This window comes from Paramisgurnus dabryanus, chromosome 24 (genome assembly GCF_030506205.2).
Source record: "Paramisgurnus dabryanus chromosome 24, PD_genome_1.1, whole genome shotgun sequence".
Classification (NCBI taxonomy): Eukaryota; Metazoa; Chordata; class Actinopteri; order Cypriniformes; family Cobitidae; genus Paramisgurnus; species Paramisgurnus dabryanus.
Genome location: NC_133360.1, coordinates 27,562,372 through 27,590,073, shown reverse-complemented (window position 1 = coordinate 27,590,073; position 27,702 = coordinate 27,562,372). Strand labels below are relative to the sequence as shown.

Sequence of the window (27,702 nt, the reverse complement as noted above, 5' to 3'; positions counted from 1 at the left end):
TATGGGCTGTACCTTCATAACTCCTCCCCAAACTTCCAGCTGCCTTGTATGTTGCTCTCTCATTGGCTGTAGGTCATCGCAGATGTTATTTTCAGTCAAAACATGTTTCACACGGCATGATTTTGAAACGCCAACCGGTCCAGATATTTAGCATGCCAAATATCTCACAGGTGTCGGCGACTCATCGGCGATTCTCTCAGATCGCGTTTTTGATAATTCACACTGCGTGATTGTCACTCGCGTACACGAGCATCGATTTGCCTCTGATTTCGGGAATTTGTTGGCGATTTCTCAAAACCTGTCGGCGAGCCAAAATCAGGGGTAAAATCGTGCAGTCTGAACTCGGCATAACAATATATCATTTCAGTTTTCTCTGGCTCTATATTGTCACTTAAAATTAGGGCTGCATGCATCTCATTAGTGAAGCCACTTCCTTGATTAGTAGTAAATGTCCATAACCTGCTTTCAGAAGAGGCAGCCGGTTGGGTGATGGTGATTTACTACTAATCAAGGAAGTGGCTTTACTGATGAAATGCCCATGACAATCGCATGCATTTTATTGTACAGCCCTACTTAAAATGTGTTCAAGTACATTTTTGGAGAAACTGACATTGAGCTGTACCACATTGATGAAGCAGTCACTTGTGAAATGTTTAGAACAGACGGCTATGGTGAACTCATTGTTGTGGATTTCTGAATAAATGAACATTAACCATTGGTGTTGTATTTTAATGTTTATCAGAAGCAATGATTTAGTTTCCTAACATTCATCGATTGAACCGTGTTTTCTCGTCAGGGTGTGATAAAATGCAAAACCATCTACAAAGAAAGTGTGTCCACTTTTAAAAAATATCCAAACTAATTTAAATGAAAGTTAAAGGGTAGAAAAATTAGTCAATATCCTAATATATTCAGTAAACCTCCTTTTACCGGGTAAAAAGCTCTTGCACCTTGATGTGCACTCGCCTCCCTTTACTCAATTCATCTTCTGTGCTGAGAGCATTTAGTTAATATCATTATCTTGTTTTGACAGATGTGGTGTTTAGCGGCTTTTGCATCTGAGCTCCTCATATTGGGTAAATGTCAGACTTACACACAGACGACGAGCGCTCTGAATAAGACTTAGAAAAGGAATAACTGTCATTGTTTCCACTGGATGACACAAATATGCTTTGGCCAGATAAAAAATAGTGTCCATTTTTGTACCAGCGGTAATCATATTCAGATGTTAAAGGGCAGGAGGAATCACAGCTCAGTTTTACTTGCTGTCCTGTAGATTCAGGATTCATCTTCACCTGTAAAACTAAATAATGAAAACCTTACATTAGATGAGAAATGAAAAGAGTTTAACTGGACTGATGAGAATGTAAATGTACCTGAGACTGTTAGATTGACTGTGACTGAGCTGAGATGTTTAACTCCATCCTTCATAATGAACATGAGCTGATATTCTCCACTGTCTCTCTCTCTCAGATCTGATATTCTGAGCTCTGAGTTATCTTTACTGATCCACCGATACACTCGTCTTGAGTAATCTGAATCTAAAGTGAAATCTTCAGGTTCATCTTTGTTTCTCCAGTTTGTTCTCTGTTTCTGACTGAACCAGAACCCAGTTGTGATGTTGATGTTTGAGTAAAAGCACTTCACTGTTACCTGTTCCCCCCTCACAGCACAAATATTCTGTTTATTACAGGTTACATTAAAGTTATCCAATGTTAGAGACCCTGAAGAAGAAACAGTAATATTATTGATATTTGTAGCTTAATGTATAACTTTCTTCAATTTTCAATTCAATTTAATTTATTTATATAAAACATTTAAAAACAACCATAGTTGACCAAAGTGCTTTACAGTTTTAAAAGAAAATAAACACACTCACACAATACAAACAGAATAAAAATCAAAAACTCAACTCATAATAAAGAATTACAGGTAGGTCTTGAACGAAGACTTAAACCTTTCAATTGTCTGAGCAGTGGAGAGAGGCTAAAATCTGGGTAATATTCTCATGCTTTTCTGTCCCAGTTAGGAGACAAGCTGCTGGGTTTTGAACTAACTGTGAGCGATGGAGAGATGACTGGTCCAATCCCACATTTAAGGGCAGTTTCGCCGGTAGCATAAACATAGCCGTGAAGTTAAGACTGCGTCTTAAGAATGAATCTGACTAACTAGCAATTAGTTAGGGCTAATCAGTCTTATTATTTGGATTTAAATTAGACCAAGCTACCTTTCTATGTCACATACTTAAAACAGTTATGATCAGTCGTTATGAAAAAAATTCATGACTAACTTTTAAGACTAGTCTTAGAAGTTTATGCAACTGGACAGGGATAAGACTAGACTAAAATAAATGTAAGAGCTGTCCAAACTGAAAACAACTTGCACTGACATATCTTAATATACATCAGTGTCCTTTGTTTTTCCTCAAAATGCACACAAGTAATGTTTGTTTAAACTAGATATATTTAATAAGTAAACCAAGCCCTATTCCTGGCTTAAAGAAAAAGTATGTAAGAAATGTATATCAATGAATCATAAAATGGCCCTAATATGTCACTAGACATTAAGAAATCATTTTCATTTCAAATACTTCTATCACTGACAACAGTGGTCTGGCCAGGATATTGTCATTTAAAAACTGGAGTTGCAGCCCTCAACTGATGTTTATGTTGTCATGTTGTGTATTGGCCACCAGTTGTGTGATTGCAGTACCAGTTTTAGCCACACGTTTTGTGATTGCAATACCAGTTTTGGCCACAATCCTACATACTAGGGATGTGCCCGAAGCCGAATACGTTATTCGGAAGGGCACGGATAATAGCTTCAAAACGAATAACGAATTCATCCGAATAACAGAGAAAATATTCGGCCAGACATAATCACGTGTTTACTGAAACAGCTGTAAATTATAAACCCCTTAAAGCACGAATAATGTGAATGTGAAGTGAATGAGTGCAATCTATAAAATGACATGAATGACATTTTTGGCGCAACCTTTATTTAGAAACGCCAGCTGTTTTGGAATTAGTTTAAAATCTTAAAAACGCTGTTAATATCAAACTTCTTTAAACCCAGCTGTAAAAAAATGACCCTTTTAGTTTTTTTGTTTTATCAAATTACACAAGACCAAAAAAGCTTGATAAAATGCTGCACTCTAATAATAAAATATTCGTTAATAACTCCGTGTCTCTGTTTGACTCCGGTAGATGATCTTTTAATTACTTCTAATCCAAGCAAGCTTTATTGTCAATGTTGGTGAATATAAAATAAATAAGTAAATAGCAAAAAATATGAAAATAACATCTTAAAAGCAAAATTTAAACTGAAGATTACTATGACTTGAATTGCAATTAACATAAAAATAAAGTAAGCAAATAAACAACTGAAATATTTGAATTAGATCTTTCGAATTACCTTATTGTTTAAAATCATGTTGCTTGTTTTGAACTAAGTCAAAACTGCATAATGTTATAAATGAATATCTGATAATTTATTTATTTAGATGAAAATTAATGAGAAAGTTTTTTTTTTAAACAATTTGTTATGTTCGCGCGAATGCTATATGGACATAGATAATTATGAGCTCAGCAAGTGTGTTGTAATGCTTATTATGCTTTCGTAAATTCTTGTCAAAACAGATGTTTTTCAACTATTCTGTGTATAGTGAGGTGCACTTGGGTGACTCTGCGTTGCATTTCGGATCTGTCAGTCAGCGCGAGTTTGTCGATCTTAATAACTTTTGAACATAAATCAGTTCCCGAACCTTATCTCCCTTAATAACTCTTTAAACATCAAGCAAGTCCTGCATTTTATTTTCAAATTCCTCCATGTTTTTAAAATGAAACCAAGATGTCAGACGTGGATGTATGAGTAGTATTAGGTTATATTTCACTCTCAGGATGGTTTTACATTTGGTGCGATTGCCTGGTCCGAACCCGAGTTCGATTGCTCCCCCCTCCCCATGCCCCCCATGGAGTGTGTTCACATATTATTTTTGCATCCGAACCGCGGTACGCTTGCATCATCAAGCTGCAGCCGGCGCGTTCTCATGTTGCTTGGCAACCGCTGTAAACGAGAAGACGACAAGCGTGATTGACTAACTGCAAGCAGAGAAAGATGATTTTTGAATGCCTCCGCAAAAATTGACGTCGGCGGACAGACCGTTGTCATCGAAACGACTTTAGTATGTTTGCGGCAGACAGACGAAAGTGCGTTTCTGTATTATTTCTTTGAAAACAAAACCAAAGGTTTAAAAAAATAAGAACAAAACTCAAGCAAGCATTCTATGCATTTTGTTGTCAAGGTAAGTGCACGCACACAAACACACACGTCTGTTTTGGTGGGACATTCCACATAATACGTAATTAACAGTGGTTCACTTCCACAATTTGGTACGATTGCGCTCACATTAGCAGCGAACCGATCTGGAGTTCACATGAAATGAACCCCAGACCACCCTTTTTAAGCGGACTCGAGTACGTTTCGCGGGTGCGCACCCGAGTTCGGAAGACAGCGTTCACATCATCCAAATGTACCGAACTCTGATGTCAATCGAACCCGGTTGCGCACCAAAAGTGCTAATGTGAAAACGCCCTCAGAAAACTTACAAATAACGATCATTTTAGATTTAGTTTAATTATTTGAATCGCTAGACGAGGGATTAATGTAGGCTACTAATTTTTTTCTGAAAAAATCCCACTCATTTAGACAGAATGGGTCTCATGGAACTGTGCTGACAGGCACACTAAACGTTTAAAGGTGGTGTAGTCTACAGTTTTGTCAGTGTGCTCTCAAGTTTGTTATTTTAATACTACAATACAATGATGCATAGCACATAGGCACAAGCTGGATGAGGCTTTGAAAATGAGATGTTTGCTTTCCATGCGTATTAGTAACAAGAATCAAGTTATTTGTCTTTTTGATTAAAATTTTGTATTATTATTATTAATAAATATTTACAGCTATTTAAGTTATAATTATAATAAAAAGCAAAAATGCATTTAAAATGCCATTTTCGTGTAATATGAGAAACTTCCGGTTCCATCCGAATACAAATACAGATACAAATAATTTTGAGACTGTTACAGAAACAAATACAGATACAAATACTGACTCCGCTGCACACCCCTACTACATACTGTTCCTTTAAGCTAATCCCTGTCTGGGAAACCACCCCATAAAGAATTGCAGTAGTCTAACTGAGATGTAATAAAAGCATGAATTAATCCTTGCGTGGCAGGTATGGTTTAACTTTAGTCAGCAGTCTCAACTGAAATAAGCCTTAACAACAGATCTCATTTGTTTCTCAAATTTAAAAGCACTATTCCCTCAGTACCCACACATTGTTCAAGTCGTGTTAATGCAAATAATTCCCCCAGCTAGAAAATACATGTAGCTTTGGTACGTGTAGTGGAGGACTTTTATTATGCTTTTATTTTCATATTATTATGTTTTATTTTTCATCCTATTTTTCATTTTTTAATAACAATCTGAAGCTCACAAATTGTGATTCATATGGAGATCATGTTTTTCTGCTAACGTACAGAATTATGCTCTTTCTGTTTTTTCAGCAAGTACAATGTCCAAGGAAGGACTTAAACATCATGTACCAGCATGTACTGTCCTTTATGATTATGTTTAACGGTTTTTGCTCTTAATCACTGACAACTGAAGGCTATCTTCTAAATGACGTAGAAACGGATGATTGTACGTGTTTCACCATCTTACTATAAATGTGTCTTCAACCTTGTGATCGGGGCTCTTAGGTTTTTAAACTTCTTGCACCATGGGGGTGAGAGCCTATTCTGCAGAATATATAAAATTCAGACAAAGAAAATTCTGTCGACAGTGTGTCTGTGTGATCCTTGACTTTGACTCTTAGTGAGTATTATTTGATGCGGCTAAAATTCCACGACAATAATGGCGACGAGGATGCGGATTCCACAGCTGTAGACTCCAGGTTTGGGAGAGACTGACTGATCACCCCTGAGACAAGAGGTCTCGGGCTCCGTACCCCAGGCCTAAGGGAAGGGAGAGTCTCAACCATTTCTGAAGTCAAAGCTGACGGAATCTGGAAAAGAACCGTTGTGGTGGCATCTGAATAGATAATACGGTAAGCGTTATTTCGTTCGTGACCATGGGTCAGGGTAATTCGAAAGGGAGTACAAAGTCAATGGATCTGGAAAATGGCGTGTATGCTCGAGTGATCAAATCAAAGGGCACGGGGGCGTTGGAAAGCGTTAAATCTGGGAGAAAAGGTATGATTTTCCTCCTAAAGGAACACTGAGTGTAAAAGCACTCACTTTATTAAGGGAAAAAATCATTGCGGATGGCAGAGAAATGAGAGCACAGAGTAAGATAAAGACCAAGGACGAACTGACTCAGACTAAGTCAGAGCTAAACATTAAGCAAATGTTTTTCCTACATCAGATTCATTACATGATGAACCTAACTTTCTGTTTTTTTTCCTCCTCCATATGCACCTGCACGTACCCCACCTGGGGTACATTTCTCTTATACAAAGGTACCTCTTCTAGACGGTGATCTCCAACCCCCTCCAAGAAGACTCCCAAAACCACCCGCACAAGAAGCATTACCAAAAATACCAACTGCACCCCCGCCACCGCCAGCACAAGAACTATCACCTGGGCTAAACCCACCAATCCTCCTCGACAGCATCTTGGAAGAGGAAGAGGAGGAAGTCCAGATAAAAACATCAACACAGGAGAGGTAACATCCTGGGAATCCTACCTAAAACAAATGTTCCTCGGGGAACTTCAACCTGTAATTTCAACAAAGGTGAAGCAAACCTGCATCGGATGGGAATCAGGAAAGCTGAGTGAGGTCATTACACATTCTCTACATGCTGAACGCCTGCATGAAGAAAAACGAAAGCAGCAGAGAAAGGCAAATCAACAACTATCTTCAGCTTTTGTCAAGATAAGCGAATGGGGCCAGCAACGACATAATCAGCACAGTTTCCCTTCACAAGGACAACGTTTCCAGGAGAACTGGCAACAAAGAGAAAGAGAGAAAAAGAGCGAAAGCAGTGGCAAGAAAATCAGAGAGAGAAGATTTGCTGGTATTGCGGACAGAAAGAACACTTGAAAACCAATGTTTTCATTTCCTAAATTCTCCAGAGCAACCAGAATCCCAGGCGGACGCGGGAAACTTTGCGGGGTGTAAAGAAAAAGGGGACTGAAGCCAGGAGGGGGAAAGAGAGAATCGGACGGAAGGGGGTAAGTCCAATCTTGTTTTTTCTGCGGTTCAAATGCCATATTATCTGCTTGCTAATTCTGTTTTTTCTGATGTGTGTGAAAGGGAAAGAAACGCTCTATGCAATGAAGAACTTGCTTTGCTTGATGTTGAAAGAGAGGCATACTCTAAACTGCCTCTCAAAGAAATAATGGTTGAGGGACAGGCTATGTTATTTATGGTGGACTCTGGTGCGACTAACTCTGTCATACGCAAAGATGAATTCCCATTTGTCACCTTGAGTGGGCAGTTTAACTCATCTATGAGTGCTACGGGGCATATAGTGAGGGAAGAATTTACTGCTCCACTCTGTTGTATGCATGACGGTAACAAGTTTATGCATATGTTCCTTTTATCTGACGCGTGTCCGGTAAACCTCATGGGGAGGGATTTGATGTGTAAAATTAATGCTAGCATCTTATGTAACAACCAAGGCCTGAATATTTCTTGTTGGGATCCCAGAATGTCATCTATGTGTTTGTCTCTGTTGTATGTGTGTTGTATGTGTATGAATGCATCTTTCAGAGTGAAGAGTTGCATGCTGAAGGGAAGATAAGATTGCCACAAGCCAGCGAGGTCATTCCAGCTGATAACATGCATTGCACAGCTCATAGAAATGGTTCTCTGTAAAAACAGAAGGTTTGACTACAACCCATATATGTTGGAATGACTCATGGTGTGTGGCACTCGTTCAGTTGACAGGAAAGCAGGAACAAATTTTTGATTTTGACAATTCAGTACCCCACATCTCCATTGCAAAAAATACTAGTCAGCCGTTAGAAATGCAGGTGAATTTGCAAAGGCCTGCAGCGAGGCTGTTGATTGGGAACCATTGGCAGATAGCATACAGTTCTCAGAGCAGTTATCAGCACACAGAAGAGATTATGCTGCTTTTTCATGGCTGAGAGAGAGAGAGTTGTAATACAGAAAGCTGTTTCTGCAGATTTCAACTCACAAAACAGTTTGTCAGTACACATGACGTGTGCTAGTATTGATTTACCGCAAAAAGTTCTTGACAATGTACCTGATTACCTGTGGGCTAAAGACAAGTATGATGTGGGCTTGATTAAAGGGTGTGAACCAGTAACTATCACCCCAAAGAGTGATTATAGACCATGTAAACCCCAATATCCTCTGAAAAGGGAGGCGCTTGAGGGGATAAGGCCAGTATTTTAGGCATTATTGGGATAATAATTCCCTGCCCAAACTCACCTGTGAGAGCACCCATTTTTCCTGTACAAAAGGTCAGAGATGCAGGTCAGCCCACAGAGTGGAGGTTTGTTCAAGACCTCCAAGCAGAAAATGCTGTGGTACAAGCAAGAGCACCTCACGTGCCAAACCCTTACACAATTCTCTGACAGATACCAGCTGATGGCCAGTGGTTTTCAGTGTAGTGGATATTTCAAGTGCATTTTTCAGAGTTCCTGTCCATTCTGATAGCCAGTTTTGGTTTGATTTTACATTTAAGGGGTATAGCGAGAGCCGCACTATTTACAAACTCTGCATTGCATTGTTCATTACAGAAACTTGTGTTGGATGATGATGTTGCTTTATTGCAGTACGTGGATGACCTCTTGGTGGCGGCACCGACTCAGCAGTCGTGCACAGACAACACCATACGGCTGCTCACTCATCTAGCTGAGGAGGGCCACAAGGTCAACCCCAAAAAGGTACAGTGCTCTGTCCAGAAAGTAACCTTTCTAGGACATGAAATGACACCAATGGGTAAGTCTCTCTCTCCAAAGAGAATAGAGGCAATAGCTAATATAACAAAACCCATCACAAAGAAACAAGTAATGTCATTTTTGGGCATGACATCATATTGCAGGACTTTTATTGCTAATTATTCTGAGATGCAACAACCATTGCATGACATGATTTATGAGAAACCTTTGGCACCATCAGAGAAGGTAGAATGGACAGAGAAGGCTGAAAGGGCATTTGTGGAACTAAAACAGACATTACAGCAGGCACCCACTTTAGGGTTGCCAGACCCAAAAAAGCCTTTTATTCAAACTGTGGATGAAAGAAATGGCTGTATGACATCTGTTTTGTTACAAGAACATGGTGACAAGTTGAGACCAGTTGCATATTTTTCAGGACGCCTTGATGCGGTGACCAGGGGCCTACCAGGATGTCTCAGGGCTTGAACAGCGCACATCTCACTTGTCTGCAGCAAGATGGCTGCGTTATTCCTGTGCATTGTTTCAGATGTCTAATGTCACAGTTGAAAGATGTACAGTGCTAAACCCGGCGACATTGTTACCTACACCTGATGAAGGTACACCACATTGTTGTTTGTCTGCCCTACGGGAAGTATGCACACCAAGGCCTGACCTTGCTGACACACCCATACCTAAATGCACCCTCACATATTATGTGGATGGTTCCTCTTCCAGAGATGACAGAGGCATAGATAGGATGGGGTGGGCAGTTGTGTCTGACTTTGAAGTAGTGAAATCCGGATGCTTACCACCTCAGAAATCTGCAAAGGTGGCTGAATTGCATGCACTAACACAAGCTTGTCAACTTGCTACTAATCAATCTATAACCATTTACATTGACTGCTGATTTTACTGACAGTTTCTCTCCTATAACAAATTTTACTTCTTTCTCAAATAGCTGTGTGCAAATGCAAAGCACACACCAAGGAACAGGACGTGATCTCCAGAGGAAATGCACGCACGGATGCGGAAGCATCTCTCATGACTACTAACAAAAACGTTTCTCTTACACAGATTTCCCAGGAAAAGGAAGCCGAAACACCACAGGAGTTACTAATAAGCATGCAAACATTTTCTCTTCCAACAGAAATAGCTCTATGGAAATCGTGTGGAGCAACCAAAACTCCTGAAGGGATTTGGATGGGTCCAAATCAAAAACCTTGCTTACCTAAACATTTTTATTCCCATTTTGCTAGGTTGACACATGGGGACCACGGTGACATGCGATACTCTTCAAAATGAAAATGACATGTTGCAATATTGTATTTCTATGTCCTCTGTATTTCAAAATATCTCCAAAGCAGGTTAAATCAGCCCTACCCCGTCCAGTAGAAGAACCATTACACAACATCAAACCAGGGGATTACGTGGTGGTAAAGAACCTCAGGAGGAAATCCTGGAAAGCCAGACGGTGGGAGGGGCCATTTCAGGTTCTGCTGACGACTCACACCGCTGTGAAGGTCACGGAGCGTGCCACCTGGGTGCACGTTGCCCATTGCCGGAGGGTTGGTCCGGGACTGCAAGGTGTAAACCAAAGGGAGGACGGCTAGTCGACTGCTACGGACCACTTTTTCGTATTGGTGGGAACCACAGATACCTGTATACTGCAAGTTTATTTCGAAGAACGACACGAGAGAACTGCAAGAGCTCACAAAGTATTGGAGGACGACTCCAGTATTCTGGGTTTGGTTTGGACACACGCACACAACATCTTTAATGTGGGTAATCGACACGACGCTTGCAGCTTAATAACTGTAATTACAACACCAGCTTTGAGACCCCACATTAATTTAGACACTAAGATAATTTCATTCAAACAAGAAAGCAGGATAGCTTGGCACGACTGCACCGTGTGGTCCTACCAAACCCGAACCTACAAAGGAAATTAATCAACAAGGGCTCACGACCCCAACTCTAACTGTGCTCAGGGCTCACGACCCCAACTCTAACTGTGCTCAGGGCTCACGACCCCAACTCTAACTGTGCTCAATCCGGAATCATCAAGGGCTCACGACCCCAACTCTAACTGTGCTCAATTTCTTCAAGAAAACGAACTATTTTTCTTCTTTCAAAAATGAGATTCATGATCATACTATATGTGTGTGCATTTTTACTTTTGCAACTGCACAGAACTATATGTACACTATGGTTAAGGGTAATAACCAGAGCTACGTAACGATGACAGTAAATGAAGTTATGAATAAATCATAAAAAGGGAGGAGTGTAGTGGAGGACTTTTATTATGCTTTTATTTTCATATTATTATGTTTTATTTTTCATCCTATTTTTCATTTTTTAATAACAATCTGAAGCTCACAAATTGTGATTCACATGGAGATCATGTTTTTCTGCTAACGTACAGAATTATGCTCTTTCTGTTTTTTCAGCAAGTACAATGTCCAAGGAAGGACTTAAACATCATGTACCAGCATGTACTGTCCTTTATGATTATGTTTAACGGTTTTTGCTCTTAATCACTGACAACTGAAGGCTATCTTCTAAATGACGTAGAAACGGATGATTGTACGTGTTTCACCATCTTACTATAAATGTGTCTTCAACCTTGTGATCGGGGCTCTTAGGTTTTTAAACTTCTTGCACCATGGGGGTGAGAGCCTATTCTGCAGAATATATAAAATTCAGACAAAGAAAATTCTGTCGACAGTGTGTCTGTGTGATCCTTGACTTTGACTCTTAGTGAGTATTATTTGATGCGGCTAAAATTCCACGACATACGTCCCTTAAGATTCAACGCGTGATAAACAAACATCTCTGTAATACAACCACAAACACTGCAGCTACACTGTAAAAACAATTCTGTAGAAGTATTACAGGGTATTACTGGCAACTAGCTGCCAGTAACTTACTGTAGATTTTACATGTATGTTATTTACTGGCAACAGTTTGTTCAAAGTTAAATGAACATGAAACATTTTCAGTTTTTATCTTCTACAGTAAGTTACTGGCAACCAGCTGCATAATCACAGCAAATATTTACAGTGTATAGAAAGCAACGTACAGAGCTCTGAACAATCTACAACAACAACAACAAAAATGTGCTTGTAGAGAATGGTTTACCAAAACTAAGTTACTGGGTTGATCTTTTTCACATTTTCTAGGTTGATAGCAGCACTGGGGACCCAATCATAGCACTTAAACGTGGAAAAAGTCAGATTTTCATGCCATGGCCCTTTAACCTTAAATGCAGAATAATAAGCTGTTGGTTGTACGTTAACTTGCAAGGATGGTAAAGAACATGAACATCTAAACGTTTCAAAACTATTACAGTCTTGGTGCTTGAATTGACTTAATGACAGCCAAACATTTGGTTCTGTGCAAATTTGGTTCTGTGGAAATGCTCCGATAATTCATCCATGGCAACGTATACGTAACGTTGCTATGAGGAGTCTGGTTTGCAAAATTTGCAGTGCTATTTTCCAAATATCCATTGCTACAGGGCAGGCCTGGGTCACTCTCCCACACCTTTCTGTAACTTTTTATAAATTTTCCCACTTCAACATCTTGATTTCCCACTGAGACTGAGAGCTGGCTGGCTGCTATCACTTGTGATTGGCTAAAAGCAGGCTCATCGTCGGCGTGGGGGCAACACATGCGGCACTGCAAGAACCGACAGACGGATGACGTCAATATACCGCGAGAACGATCTGAGAAATCATACGAAGGGTAATTTTGTCTCGCTCTCACAGCACTTTGACGTCATCCGCCTGTCAGTTCTAGCAGAGCCGCACGAAGTTGAACAATCACATGCATTGGGCGTGTGTTTATTAACGTGACGTAGAATACATGCATACTTGGGTTTTTGTTAAATAATTACCCTACTGAAAAATCCAACTAAGACCAGCATAAGCTGGTGAGCTGGTTTTAGCTGGTCTCCCAGCTTGGTTTTACCTGGTATTGCTGGTGTAGCAAGCTGGTCTAGCTGTGTTTTGGTCACTTTTTAAGCTGGTCTAGCTGTGTTTTTATCACTTTTTAAGCTGGTCTGGCTAGACAAAGCTGGTCATGCTGGAAGACCAGCTTTGCCAGGCTGGGAGCACCAGCATAGACCAGCTAATGCCACCTTAAACTAGCTAAAACCAACTACCAGCTTATGCTGGTCTTTGCTGTAGCCTATAAAATGCACTTTAGGAAATAGCACATCTTTTGGATAATGCCGGCCCTGTCCACGTGCAGCATATACAGAGAAAACAACATGGGGCCCAATATTGACCCTTGGAGGCACCACAAGTAAGAAAAGCAGCAGATGAGAAAAATTCACCAAGTTGAACAGAAAAACTTCTGTCAGTCAAATATGATTTAGACTATTTAAGGGCTATGCCTTTAGTTCCCACACATTGTTCAAGTCGTTTTAAAAGAATCATGTGATTGACCGTATCAAACGCTGCTGCTTCATAACTTACAAAATAATGATTGCTTGATTTGCATGAATAATAGTCATTTGTGTTGCATCTCAATTTATGTAACCTTTCACAAAGGAACAGTATTGTGACACTTAAAAGTCTTTTTTAAGCTGCCTCACTGAAACACAATGTATGGAGGATCAACTTAAAACAATCATTTCACAACAATACACATTCACTACAAGATGTTATTCTCATTTTTAGGAATAAATTAATGGAAATCGTTTCAGTACAACAGCAATACGGTGTTTCATACCTTGAATGTGTAACAGCAGGATCAGTGATAAGAGTCTGAAGTTCATGATTTCACGTTGTAGAAACTCACATATACCAGCTACAAAACGAAGAAGAGTTTTATTATTCCTGAAATAAAAACACACCTTTAGTTTCATTGTGAGCCTCAATTCATGAATCTGTTATTATTGTTCAGATCTGCCTCTTTACAGTAAAATCATCATGACAGTAACACACAACTGTTATTACAACTAAAATCATTAAGATTGTTATATTTTGTTGCATATAATTAAGATTAAACATGAATACATTACACAGTGCAGTTGTTGTGCAGTTATCTCTCCATGCATCAGTGGTTTGTAAATTTTTGTCAGTTTTAGTTCCTGATAGATGATCTGATGATCTCGCTTCCTTCCTTTTTCTAAATGAAGTTGATGTGTAGTTAAGATCATGCACATATATGGCTTGCAGCTTCATCAGAATAATGTCTTAATATAGAGTCTGAAACTTTTTTTAAAAAAATTAAGTAATTTATTTTTCAGTAAGGCTGACAAGAGGAGCAAAATATTCAGAAAATGACAATTATTCATTATAGCTTGTCAAACTAAACATTAAGGATGAATCCAGGACAGGGCCTTTGTTATATTAGGACATTTAAGTAGTTTTCACAAACTTAACTTATAGGCGGCTGCATATATGAAAAAAAACCACCTAACCCTAAAAAAATTCTAGCTGTTCTAGAATTTCTCAGCTGTTTTTTTGTAGTATTAAGTGTCCCTAATAACATACTAAAAGTTTACCAAAGTTTGACCACTAGAAAGGTGTCATTTTCAAGATAGCGTCCAAGACATGCAGGAAGCCATTAAAATATCCTAACTTCTTTATTATTTGACCTAGCCAAGTAATCTTGGTGTCTAACCCCATAATTTATGGGTCTATGAATCCATTGGACTTGTCTAAATTGCACTGACATGATTACATACTTATGGAATACATGATTTTGTGAGATTACTGTAAGGTTTTATATTTGTTTGGGGTGAACCAGAGATGTAAATGATGTAGCCTATGTCATGTAACTCCTACTCAATGTGTGTTTTTAGACACATCCCCTTGCTAAAACACAGACATGACATTCAATGTAAAATGTTTTGCACCAATAAAATAACTTAAATTGGAGTTGTGTAACTTTGATCATAAACAACTCTGAATTAGCCCAAACAGAGGCCTGTGTGTGAGCCCTCTAAAATGGTTATTCATTAAAAACATCTATTAAGGATGCATTACATATGTAATACCTTATTCAAATTGATAAGGTATTACATATGTAATGCATCCTTAATAGATGTTTTTAAAAAAAGTATAAAAGTGGCATTATACTAAACCTAACAAAACTAAATTCACAATTGTTAGCAATTAAGAAGATGGTGGCAGAGAATACTGACATATTGCTTGCCTCATTGAAATGTTGTTGGCAGCACAGTGTATTCTATTTTGTTCAAACAAAATTCATTTTCTGACTACTTAAACCACACTACCCCACCCAGATTTGGGGATGGAAACTGGTGGACAACCAGGATGAAGCTTTTCAGCTTACTTTTGCGGGCTTTTTCACTGGGTACAGTACGTAGTACACAATACTTGGTTGAGGTTCCAAGCAAGCTGAGCTGATGTTAAAACGTGATGTGAAAGCACTGTAGATAACCGATTGGTCTGAGAGAATCGTCATTACCAGCGTCATAGCTTAATGCATAATTAGTTTTACCGTAGGAGCTGATGGTGTAGTGGGCAGCGCTCCGACATGTGGTGCTTTCGCACTTTCGGAGACCCGAGTTCGATTCCCGGCTTGTGGTCATTTGCCAATCTCATACCCTCTCTCCTCTCGGTACCTTCCTGTCCTCTCCTCTATCACTGTTTAAATAAAGTTAAAGTGATGCAAAAAATATCACTTTAAAAAGTTATATTTTTAAATAACAAATGTAAATAAAAAATAACCTTTAACCGCCCCCCCCCACCTATCCCCCGTTAGTTGAAAACGTCGGTTGGGAGCGGGTTGTTTAAACATTGACCCCCGCCAATGTGGCCGGTAGGTTAACAGTGTTACCCGCCAATTGCAAAATCCACCCGTGTTAATTTCAGGCCCTGCCCCTGTTTCAGCAGCGCCTTTTCACACCTCCGATATGAACAACTTTCCTAAAAGGTCCGTTGTTAACTGGTGGTAAAGTGGGAGGGTAGAGTGTGAAGAAAAAGTGGAGATTACATAAAAGGGAAGTTTCGAGTGAATAATTACTGCTGATTTGCAAACAGACAATGTAAACACACACACACACACATTGTTGAGATGGACAGCGATACAGAAAGTTGTTAAATTTGTTTAAACAGCCACAAAAGACAGACTACTCTGTGTCTACAACCCAGTCTTACCCCATGGCGTCAATATTTGACGACACTTGACCATGCGTCAATATGTTGATGCGGAGGGTATACCTTTCGCGTCATTTTTTGACGAACTGGGGACTTCAATACTATTAAGTCCGTTGCATTCTCTTTCCTATTTTCTTACCATTTTCGCGTCGGTTTAGGGTTAGATTTACATAATGACATCCCTACCCAAACCCAACTCTAACCCCAACGCCAGGTGACAACTGTTTAATTTCGTGTACACTGTTTAATTTTGCGTAATCTAACCCTAAACTGACGCGAAAATGGTAAGAAAATAGGAAAGAGAATGCAACGGACGTAATAGTATTGAAGTCCCCAGTTCGTCAAAAAATGACGCGAAAGGTAAACCCTCCGCGTCAACATATTGACGCATGGTCAAGTGTCGTCAAATATTGATGCCATGGGGTGAGACTGTGTTAGTGTCTATGGATCTAATATAATGTACAGAGCACATTGTTTTACCTCAAACCTGACTTCTTGCAAGTTGCGCTAGCTTATTTCATCAATGGTTCTGAAATATCAGAGAATGCCCAAACATACATGTAAAAAATGTTCAGCATGTTTATTAACGTCTCTCTCTTCCACTTGTGATCGATCTACTAAAACACATCTTAATAAACAGCCCTGAAGTCTCGCACTGGGGGCGTTTTTAAAAACATAAAATAACCATTCAAAGTTTATCGTGCATATAACCGCTGACATATTGTGAACACTTACAATACTAAACAGTGTGGCGTCTTTAAAAAATGATGATGATCTGCGGATCTGGATTTCACTCGTCCCCAATTCACAAAACTGTCCTGTATAAATGTCCCTTACACTTTGGATTTTCTGTGTTTGTTTTTAAGCAACAGCAAACCAGCCACATGTACCCAAACTTCATTTAAGAGGGGTATTGCATGAAAGCGAGATAAGAGATTATGATGTGATGTTCCAGTTATCCTGGCTGAATTTAGCCCTGATTCATTTGCATGAAGGCCGGCTAAATGAAGCTACTTTAACCCACTAAACATTAGATGTCTGATGGACATGCAGATCATTTCTATATTGCGTCCGTCGGTCCAAGACCAATTCTGGATGTCTACACAATGTGCAAAATACAGAAAAAGACAGATGTACTCCAAGACACATGATAACAAAATGACATGATAATCAAAGGATAAGGACTACATACTAAATGATTTTTATCAATTCAGAGCTTCTCTGACCACCAAAGCACATAGAAAAAAACTATTTCAGAAAAAAAAAACATTTGCACATTATAACAAAATACTTAATATTTTGAATGTGCTTGCTCGCTTACAGTATAATCAAAGGATAAGGACTACATACTAAATGATTTTTATCAATTCAGAACTTCTCTGACCACCAAAGCACATAGAAAAAAACTATTTCAGAAAAAAAAAACATTTGCACATTATAACAAAATACTTAATATTTTGAATGTGCTTGCTCGCTTACAGTAGCTGATCAGATCAGAATCAAGGATTTTTATTTATTTATTTTATTTAAACTTCAAAAGAAAGAACATAACGCTGGGGAAACACTTGCATGATCAGTCGTTATGATCAAATTACATTCATAATCTGTGCGAAAAATCCCCTAGTGTGTCCCCGGCCTGTGAGACACCCAGCTGAGAAGCCACACCTCAAGTAAAAAGTACAATAAAAAACAAAAAGTGAACAAAATTAAGATGCACTAATACAGAGGCGATTCTAGGGTTAGAGCTTTAGGGGTGCTGAGCACCCAATGAGCTCCGCTGCCACCACCCGCTCTTTTTTCCTTCAGAAACCAATAATATGTCTATTGTAAAATAGCTATCATTTTAACATTGGTTCAACTAACTCCAAAATAAAGATTTTTTTGGAGACCTTTCAGGCATGAAAATGGGTCAGGGGTGAAAAAGATTAGAAGAATATTACCCCTCTAGGATCCGGGAGCATGCTCCCCCTTAGAATTTTTTTTAAATAACATATTTTAAAGCATCAATCTGATAAGTTTTCAGATGCATCTTTTTTGCCAACCTTTTTATTTCTAATTAATGGTGAGCTAGCACATTTTTGCCATTAATGCCATATTAAAGTCTCAGGACAAAAGGTGGGCTACAGCAGCAGTGTGGGTATGGTTTTATGTGAATATACAGTGTATCGTTTTAAGCCTTTGTCAAAATGACAAATCTCCTAATTTATAACTTTTATGCCTACAACATATGGTAGGTTTATTAATAGTTTGTTAATTTCCAGCTTTTCTTTTAACAGTCCTTTAATTGAACCATTACCTTTACTATATGTCTAAAACAAAACACTTGTGACTCCTGTACTAAGGGTTAAAAACGTTATCCCCTTCATATTAGTCTATATGTGACAAACTAAAAAAATATGTATTGTCTAGTTTGATAGTCAGACAGTTAGTGATTTCACACATAACTTACCGGTACTTGTGGTATACAGTGATATGTAGTTTGTTTTCACTCTGTTCCAAACGCCATGTTTTCATGACAACTGACCAGAAAAGACGCACGTGATGTCATGTTTACATGACTCCCGATTGTTAAAATAAGTCTTAAATTAACGATAAATCATACAATAAACTTTAACAACGGAGACACACGCATGCAACTACCCACTGAGACGCACTGCATGCGTCTTGCGGAAGAACATTGTAACCGGCGCTACTTCTCTCCGTTTAAGTCTATGGACGAGTCACCCAGGTACTTTGCTACTCCGCACGCGGGTACCCGCCGGACTAAAATAATCCAAAAATAAACACTTATTATACGTGTACCATGGTGATTCATTATAATACAAAAACACGGCTTGAAAGATTGATTCGTGATGTACTCGCTCATTATAAACATAACGTAAACATTTTGTAAGATTTGAACAAAAAAGTTGCAACACAACACTTTTAACTGATTCTCACTCTGCATGTGTTTCGCACTGAATGGTCGTGCTAAGCGATGCAGGTACAGAGAAGTAGAAGAAGAGGATGACACCATTTGCTAAGCGGGGAGGTTTTCATTTTCTACCTTATTATTCATTTTAAACCACAAACTACGGAGTATGTTTTGGACATTATTTAACCTGGTCAAAGACGAAGGAACATTTCAGAATAATTAAATTTCTTGCCCCAAGTTTTAGGGGTGCTGAGCTCCTTTTTAGGGGTGCTGAAGCACCCCTAAAAAGGGGCTAGCCTCGCCCATGCACTAACATAAAGGGCTGAAAGGATAAAAGCACGGCCCTGTAATTAAAGCCTAACCTAACTAAAAACAGCATTGAGTTCAATAACAGCCTAACTTATAGTGATGATGAAAGTATATCACAGTATCATCTACATAAAGATGCACTATAGCAAAGTTTTTACAGGATTTATGCATTGTGATGTTACAGTCACCCGTCCACCACTGGAAGGTCAACCCAATTCTGAGTGCAGTCCACAGATTGGGGTCGATTTCTGTGAGCTCTTTCTCATGGATGAAAGTCAGCAGCTCAGGCAGAGTCACAGATTTTGATGGGAGGTCAGTGAAGTTCTTCAGCTCCTGCACAAACTCTCTGCCATCCACATCTGAGTGTCCCTTAAAATGCAGTGTAGTTTGCAGGGTCCCACATTCTTTTTGCTTTGTCTGGGAGGTTTCTGAAATTAGAGATCACTTCAAACTTCTCTCTCACATTCTGCAGTGTGGAAAATCTTTCCTGAACAGCTAAAGCTGCAGAATCAACTACAACATTGAAAATGTGACCTCCAGCTTCTTCAGAGCATCACTTAAAGGCTCATCAATGCCTCAAAGGAGAAGTAACATCTGTGTGAATTTGCACTTGTTGTGTTGCCAACACAAACTAGACTTTGTTGCCTATGGGTGAATTTAGTTGCATGACACTATGCAATTCTAATAGTTGCTATTTCAGCAAAACTAAAAACCAAATACAGTCATATTCTCTGGCTAATAGCAACATATTAGCAAGAGGGTGAGGCTAATAAATAGCCTATATCCTACTGCCTAAATCCTAGCCTATCCTAAAAATCTGCATACCTTTATCTTTTGCCTGTTTCTCCTCTTCTTTACTTTTAATAGCAGGGGACTATTTTCGGGCACTGCGTAATAACACTATGCCTCCTGCAGCCATGTTACATCAGCAAAGTCTTTGATTATTACACCAGTTTGAGAGTATAGTTCCTAACCATATCTGCCTAGAAAATCACAACTTTTAATTTTCTGTCATTCTTAGCACACAATATACCTACAGAAGAGTAAAGTTTTTAATAAGAAAAATATCAAAACTCTTTGGCTATTTTAAAGCGTGATGGTAATGGCCTAATCAGATTCAATAGATTGTGCTAAGCTATACTAAAAGTGCTAGTGTCACAGGTCGGACCGGATAACCAATTACGTAGGTCACGCTCCTCCCTCTGTTTCCACTCCGAGGAGGTCCCAAAACACCCCAATGACCAGACAGACAAGTGCAGTAAAATTTAACAAGGTTTATTGAATAAAAAAAGGGAAGGGAAAAGGAGAATCTAAAAAGGACAGCTCCTACCCTTACGAAACAAAAATATATTGCAGTATATTTGAAAATATCATGCAATATATTAGGCAATATATTCCCATATATGGGATTTAATATTTATATTTTCCAATATATTGAAATATATGCATAGACCATACATGTATATATGATACAAAATATATTGCAATCAAGACCAAAAAGGACACTATATTTTTACATGTAATAATTTGTCTTTATCTGCTTTAATATATTGCAATATATGCATAGACCATACATGTATATATGATACAAAATATATTGCAATCAAGACCAAAAAGGGCACTATATTTTACATGTAATAGTTTGTCTTATGCTTAGATATATTGCAATATATGCATACACCATACATGTATACATGATACAAAATATTTTGCAATCAATACCAAAAAGGGCCCTATATTTTTTACATGTAATAGTTTGTCTTTATATGTGTGTATACATACATACATACATACATACATACATACATACATACATATATATATATACATATAGCTTCCGCCTCGCTCCCTTTCCAGACTCCTTCCTTGAAGGCTCCTTCTTTTACAACATTTGCCTCTTTGTCCAGACTATAGTCTCCCTATAATGGCTGCTGTAGGCTCATTTAGTTTGAGCTTTTCCTAATAAACAGATAACAAATCAATGGATGTAATCATAAAATCAAACATTCTCATCTCATCAAACATCAAAAATTCAAAAAATCTACAAATTGTTTTATATAAATAGATGAAGAAAGCTTTCGATACTGTCACTTAACTAGAAGATTAAATACATACATGACATGATGTGTTAATTTCTTAGGATCGTGACAACTGTTGTGCAGTTGTCTGACTTTAAGTTGCAGCAGTGGTTTGTAAAGTTCTCAGTATAAGATGCTGACGGATAAGCTGCTCATCTTACTTCCTTCTTTTCATCTTAAAAAATCACACTTACAGAAAACTTGTTAAGAAGCTAATTCCTCTGCAGCAAATGACACATTTCACTTCAAATCTGTTTTACTTTTCTCTTAAAGTATCTCTGAATGGTCACAAGTGTTTTTATATATAGCCGAATGCCTAATAAAGGTTTTCTGATTTCATCTGTGTGCTGTGCAACTGAGCTGTGTTCATGTTTATATGTCCAAACAGTTCAAATTTAAATAAATGAGGAGCAACCAAATACACAGATAATCGAGTGTTTCCTCAATGTTTAGTAAATGTGCAGCTCATTCACATGTCATTTCTGTACAGTCAGATCTGAATGTGCTGCTGTGAATTACAGGGCAGTAAAGTCCATACTTAGATCTGAATCTACAACACAAAGAGTCTGTAAGTTTATTACTAAGCACTTTTTTTGTTTCACTGTTCAGCTCAGGTGCACTAGGAGGTCATTCATGACTGCTGCTATAAGACTTTATTAACTTCATCTGTGCATTATACTGAGAGATATACAGTAAATAGCATATATTTAATAGCATAATTTACAGAAATGTCTAACAGTGCGTTTAGAGGCTATTTTGGGGATTTCCGGCTGGATTTGGCCTACCCATTTTCAAAAGCTTCTCATACCCACAAGCAGAGGTGCACATACAAAAGTTTGGTACAATATTACAGAAAACCCTTTGAAATTACATAAAACACTGTTAAAAGTGCTCAACATGGTTGTATGTAATGTCAGTCCTCTAATAAACACAAAAATAAATAGGCGCTTTTTGATGTTTTTTTTCTAAAGTCTGTATTTAAAAGTGTATAATTCTAGCCCTGAGTGGTAACAAAACCTGCAGACAGTTTTGTTTGATTCCAGCAATTGTCAGCTTACAGAGGAAAAAGGAATTTTTTCTCTATCATAATAAATTCAAAAGTTATTTTACTCCAACTGATGGGAGGATTAATACCCTTTTTGTATACAATTTCTGCCTAAAAACATTTGAAGTGCTCCCATAACCACATACAGTGGAATAAATGCAATATCTTTATATCATTTTAAAGAAAACCCTTTGAAGTTACATAAAAAGCTGCTGTTTGTGACAAATATTGTTATTTATGTTGGTTTTCCTATGATAAAACACAACATTTTCTTTTTTATGTTGTAAATACTGTCTTTGATAGTGTATAACTCTGGTTCTGGGTGCTCTAGCAGACTGCAGACAGTTCTGGTTGTTACCAGCAGCAGACAGTAAACACCCAAAAAAAGAATGAACTCTTTAGCATGTCGCATTCAAAAGATATTCTTATTTTACTGAAGGGTGCGAAAATACATTTTTCATATAAATATTAATTTTTTGTTTTGCACATATAATAAATAGCAAGGGATTAATTATGCACACAACCAAAGAAAATGCTGTGAATGGACTCATTTTTTAGAGTAGGACCTAAGATAAAAGTTGGTGTATCATTTGTGGCTATATGTGCTATCTGAGGCAGTCCACACTCAAGTTTCCAATATGTTTACAAAAGACCATTTTTTACCTTATTATTCATTCGATGATTGTTGGATATGTGTTAACCCTTGTGTGGTGTTCGTATTTTTGTTACTTAGACGATGCTTGTGGGTCTGGTGGACCCAGAGCATTATTAGTATTTTAAACCAATGCATTCATACAAATTTATGTAATATTGTTTACAGATGTTAACTTTAGCCTTATTGCAAGTAATATAGACAGAATTTATGGTTAATATTGGTCATTTACCACTGGTAGAGGACTATTTATAAACTAAAGTGACATTCGTTTTTGTGGTAATATGAAATAAAAGAAGGAAATTCTATTCTGATCCAGATATTGGGGGGAAAATCATATTTATCTTAAATAAGTATAAATGAAACAAAGTTTTTCATCACTGTTGATGTTTAATTATTTGAACTTTTTGAAATTGTACACATTTGTGTCAGTCTACACAGCACAGGGCCCAAACTGAACAGATGCCGTATCATAAGACATCATCCACACTAAACACATAACCTGTTCATGCCAGCCAACACAACACATAAGAAGCACATTTTTAATGTGTAGCTGTGTTGTGTATGCATTTCTTGCATTTTATACACATATACTGTGTCCATCTGGTCCACACACATTGAAGTACAATGTGTTGCTATTGGCCACAACTTAGAATGATGAAAATACATGGATAATATTTTACTTTCTCTATTATTCACTCTCTCTCTCTCTCTTTCTCTCTCTCTCTCTCTCACACACACATCTTTGTGGGACATTTGGTCCCCACAACCTGATAAATAGCAGGTACACACACACACACACACACACACACACACACCATAGGTTTTGTGGTAAACCCATGGTTTTACAAATGGTAATCAATATACCAAATAACCATGATTACTACTCTTTTACTACAATAAAACTATGGATTTTTTACAATGGTAAAATGTAGAATGGTTCCTGTTAGACAGAAGGTAAAGTGTTTGGGACAGTAGGTACAGACAAATGTTCATGCACGGCATATAACATGTTGTATCCTTGCGGCATTACAGCAAAAGCAGAAGGAGAAAACTCTGACATGCATCCATCACATATGTACAGACATATATACAAACACACTCATGCACTCACAGGAGTCCCAGGTAGGAGAAAAACAGAGTGAAGTTACATAGCACATTCAATTTTTACACTTTTATTAACCCCGGGTCCAGTGGACCCGAACACCACATATGTAATATAAATGTGTAGGGGGGGTGTACAGTGTACATTAATTATAAAGTTGTTTATTTTTATGTTCTTCATAGAAAATGAGCCAAGGCCAATGAATCTGAGGTTGAAACAACAATTAATTGCATAATTTTTCTTTCAGTAAACATTCAAAACGGGTCCCACAGACCCGAACACCACACAAGGGTTAATAATAGAGCAAAAATAACGATGTAGCCTTATTCCTGAGAGTGAGAGCTTCATTTGATATAAGACTTGCCCATATTTGTCATACTTGAAAAATACAAAATATGTGAATATTAAATCATATAATAAATTGTCGGGGGGGGGGGGGGTGATAGTGTAAATTAAGTGTAAATAACTTTCTTACAGTAAAACATATCTCAAAGTGATGCATATCTGCAGAAAGTAGAGAGTCTTAGCTTTCAAACAGTATCTCATATGTGGTACTGGGTCCATGACAGACCATTAAAAATTAAAGGAATATTTTATATTAAGTAAAAATAAGATAATTCTGGACCCGGTACAGGGTCCACAGAGTCAAACAAGTTATTAATATTGATATAACTTAAAATTAAATTTCAAGTTAGTTTCCTCCTTTCACAATTTCTGTTAATCTTAACTCTAGGGGCTCTATCTTACACCGGTGCAATGCAGCGCAATGCGCGACGCAAGTGTCTTTCGCTAGTTTCCACCCTAATTTTCACGTTTAGCGACGCGTTGTTTAAATAGCAAATGCATTTGCGCCCCCTTTTGCGCCCATGGGCGTTCTGGTCTGAAAACGAGGTGTGTTCAGGCGCATTGTTGGCGCGTTGTTATTTTGAGGCAACTAAAATAGACTAATGTGTTTTATGTTATTTAAAGAGCGCATTAGTAAAATGCGCCTATACACGGGAGGACAACGCGGGTTTGCTTATCACAAGGTACATGAATGCGCAGCAGCACAAAAATGCTTTTAAATATGACAGATTAAAGGATTGAATGTAAAAGATTATTATTGAGTCTCTTGGACAGGTAACACTTTATTTCGATAGTCCACTTTAGACATTTTACTAATTATAAGTAACTTTGCAACTACATATCAACTACCAATCTTTAGAGAATTAGTAGACTGTCTGCTTAATATCTACTAACACTTTATTGTGATGATATCTCAACAGACATTCAACTGACTATAAGTATCTTTTCAGGTGCATGTCAACTTATTCCACTAACCCAAACCTCTTCTCTAACCCCAACCCTTACAGTCTACTAATGGCGCTTTTCCATTGCATAGTACCCCACGGTTTAGTTTAGTTTGGGTCGGGTCAGCTTACTTTTGCGAGCTTTTCCATTGGGTGCAGTACGTAGTACCCGATACTTTTTTTCGTACCACCTCGGTTGGGGTTCCAAGCAACCCGAGCTGATACCAAACGTGACGCGAAAACACTGTAGATCACTGATTGGTCTGAGAGAATCGTCACGTCATCGCTATAATGTAAATATTAGCTTTAGCTTACTGCTAGCTTGCGCTGTCTCAAGCAAACATGTTGTTATCTGTGTTCTGCTATAAGTTTTTAAACACCCTTTTAGCGATAAAAAACATCCGCAGGTTGAGAATCCGGGACACCATAACAGTTTTTTCCAGACTTGCAGCTTGTGGCGGCACATTCGCGACGTGCCCGTCCGCATTATATATGCTAATATATGCAACTTGAATGAGGCTCAGCGGAGCGCCGTCGACTGACGCCACGGGTCGGTGTTTGAACAGAAACTGTCATGTAGAGGTAGTTATAAACGCGATGTGCAAACATCTATTTGTGGTGGCCAATTTTAATTTTGTGGCAGACTGAGAAATAAATAAATGAATGTATGGGAATGTACAACAACGCTCTCACGTGTATGATGTCACAGCAGTAGGCAGCGTAAATATAACGACACGCCTATAATCCCTCCCACTCCGAAGTGATACTAAACTCGATGGAAAAGCTAACCACGCCAAAGTGAGGTGAGCTGACCCGACCCAAACTAAACTAAACCGTGGGGTACTATGCAATGGAAAAGTGCCATAATACACTAATGACAGTTAGTTGACGTATAGTTGCAAATTATTGAAAGGTAGTTGGCATGTAGTTGCAAAGTTATTTATAGTTAGTAAAATGTCTAAAGTGGACTATCAAAATAAAGTGTAACCCTTGGACATAAATGAGGAGTAATTATGAGATGTTAGAAGGCGCAAAGAGCTGCTTCACCTGCAGCCTGGTAAGAAAATAAATGCTTTGCTTTGAACAAATGCGTCTGTTTTTAAATGTTTTTTTTATGCTACCTCACGGATTTATTGTATATGATGACTCTGTACCTGTGGATATGGTGAGATGAGAAACATGTTTAAGTAATGCTTAAAAAAACTCTTTGCTAAAAAAAACCGCTGTCCAAAGTGCTGAAACGTGAGGAGAGCCGTTTGTAAATTCTTTATCTCCTGTTTGTTACAAATAAAGTATTTTTAGAGTACAAACCTTATCTTACATACTTGTAAATAATTTTTTGATGATATTGGATAGCCATACATTTAAAGCAACTATAAGCCTGCTTGTTTACTTCCATGACTAAAAGAAAACGGGTTTTAAAGGTTTTAATAAAAAAATAACAATTTCAATACAAGTGAAAAACAACATAATTATTTAACATTAATCTTAAACTGAGGATCTTCTTCCTCCGCTTAGTTTTTCAGTTTACAAAGTTCGTCATCTAAATAGGGATTAGACATAACGCCAGCACAACTGGCTTTTAGAGGGGATGAGAGCTGTGACTCTCATTGGTTTACTGCACGTTACGCCCAAAATACTCCCATTACAATAGGACCTACCCTTTTCGACCATGCGCTCGGCGCAAAAATTTTTTTTCCCGTCGTTAAATTAGCAAAAGTGGATTCAGACACGCCCATTTAGACGTTGCGCTGTGCGCTTTAGACAATGCGCTTAGATCGTTAAAATAGGGCCCTAAGAGTCTCTCTCTGTTTCTGAGGACTCATTGTTTTGTGTATGTTGTAGTACATTAGACTCTGTTGTGTGTCGCCCTCTCCTGGGATAAACTTGAAGTCTTTATGTGGTAGATTTACAGCAGTGCATCATGTCTTCATGTTTCCCAGTAATAATATAATCCATACACTGTCAGAAACAAATGTTATAAATGATCTCTAGCTGTCACTGGGGCGGTACCCTTTTAAAAAGTAAACCTGTGCACATAAAGAGTTCATATTAATACCTCGAGGTACATACTGACACCACATATCTGTACCTAAATGGGGTCTTTACAAAGGGTACTGGCCCAGTGACAGTTTTGGGAACATTATTTTAATAAAGTTGATGTGACCCCTTTAAATTAAACATGACTTTGTTTTGTGTTTTTAGTGAATTCACTTTGGAAATCCTTTTGATCTGTACACCACAGAGAGACTCTTGTAT

General features: G+C 38.2%; 1 protein-coding gene across 1 annotated transcript in view; it reads right to left on the bottom strand.

Moving 5' to 3' along the window:
• The window catches only part of LOC135741066 (uncharacterized), a 90,500-nt gene extending 76,486 nt beyond the window's left edge, over positions 1-14,014 (bottom strand). Inside the window, exons 1-3 of the mRNA XM_065259710.2 lie at positions 13,945-14,014; positions 13,653-13,730; positions 1,377-1,724 (exon numbers count right to left, since the gene is read on the bottom strand). Of these exons, the coding sequence (XP_065115782.2) occupies positions 1,377-1,724; positions 13,653-13,698 (394 nt within the window). The 5' untranslated portion in view covers positions 13,699-13,730; positions 13,945-14,014. The remainder of the gene's footprint in view (positions 1-1,376; positions 1,725-13,652; positions 13,731-13,944) is intronic.
• Between the last annotated feature and the right edge of the window lie 13,688 nt (positions 14,015-27,702).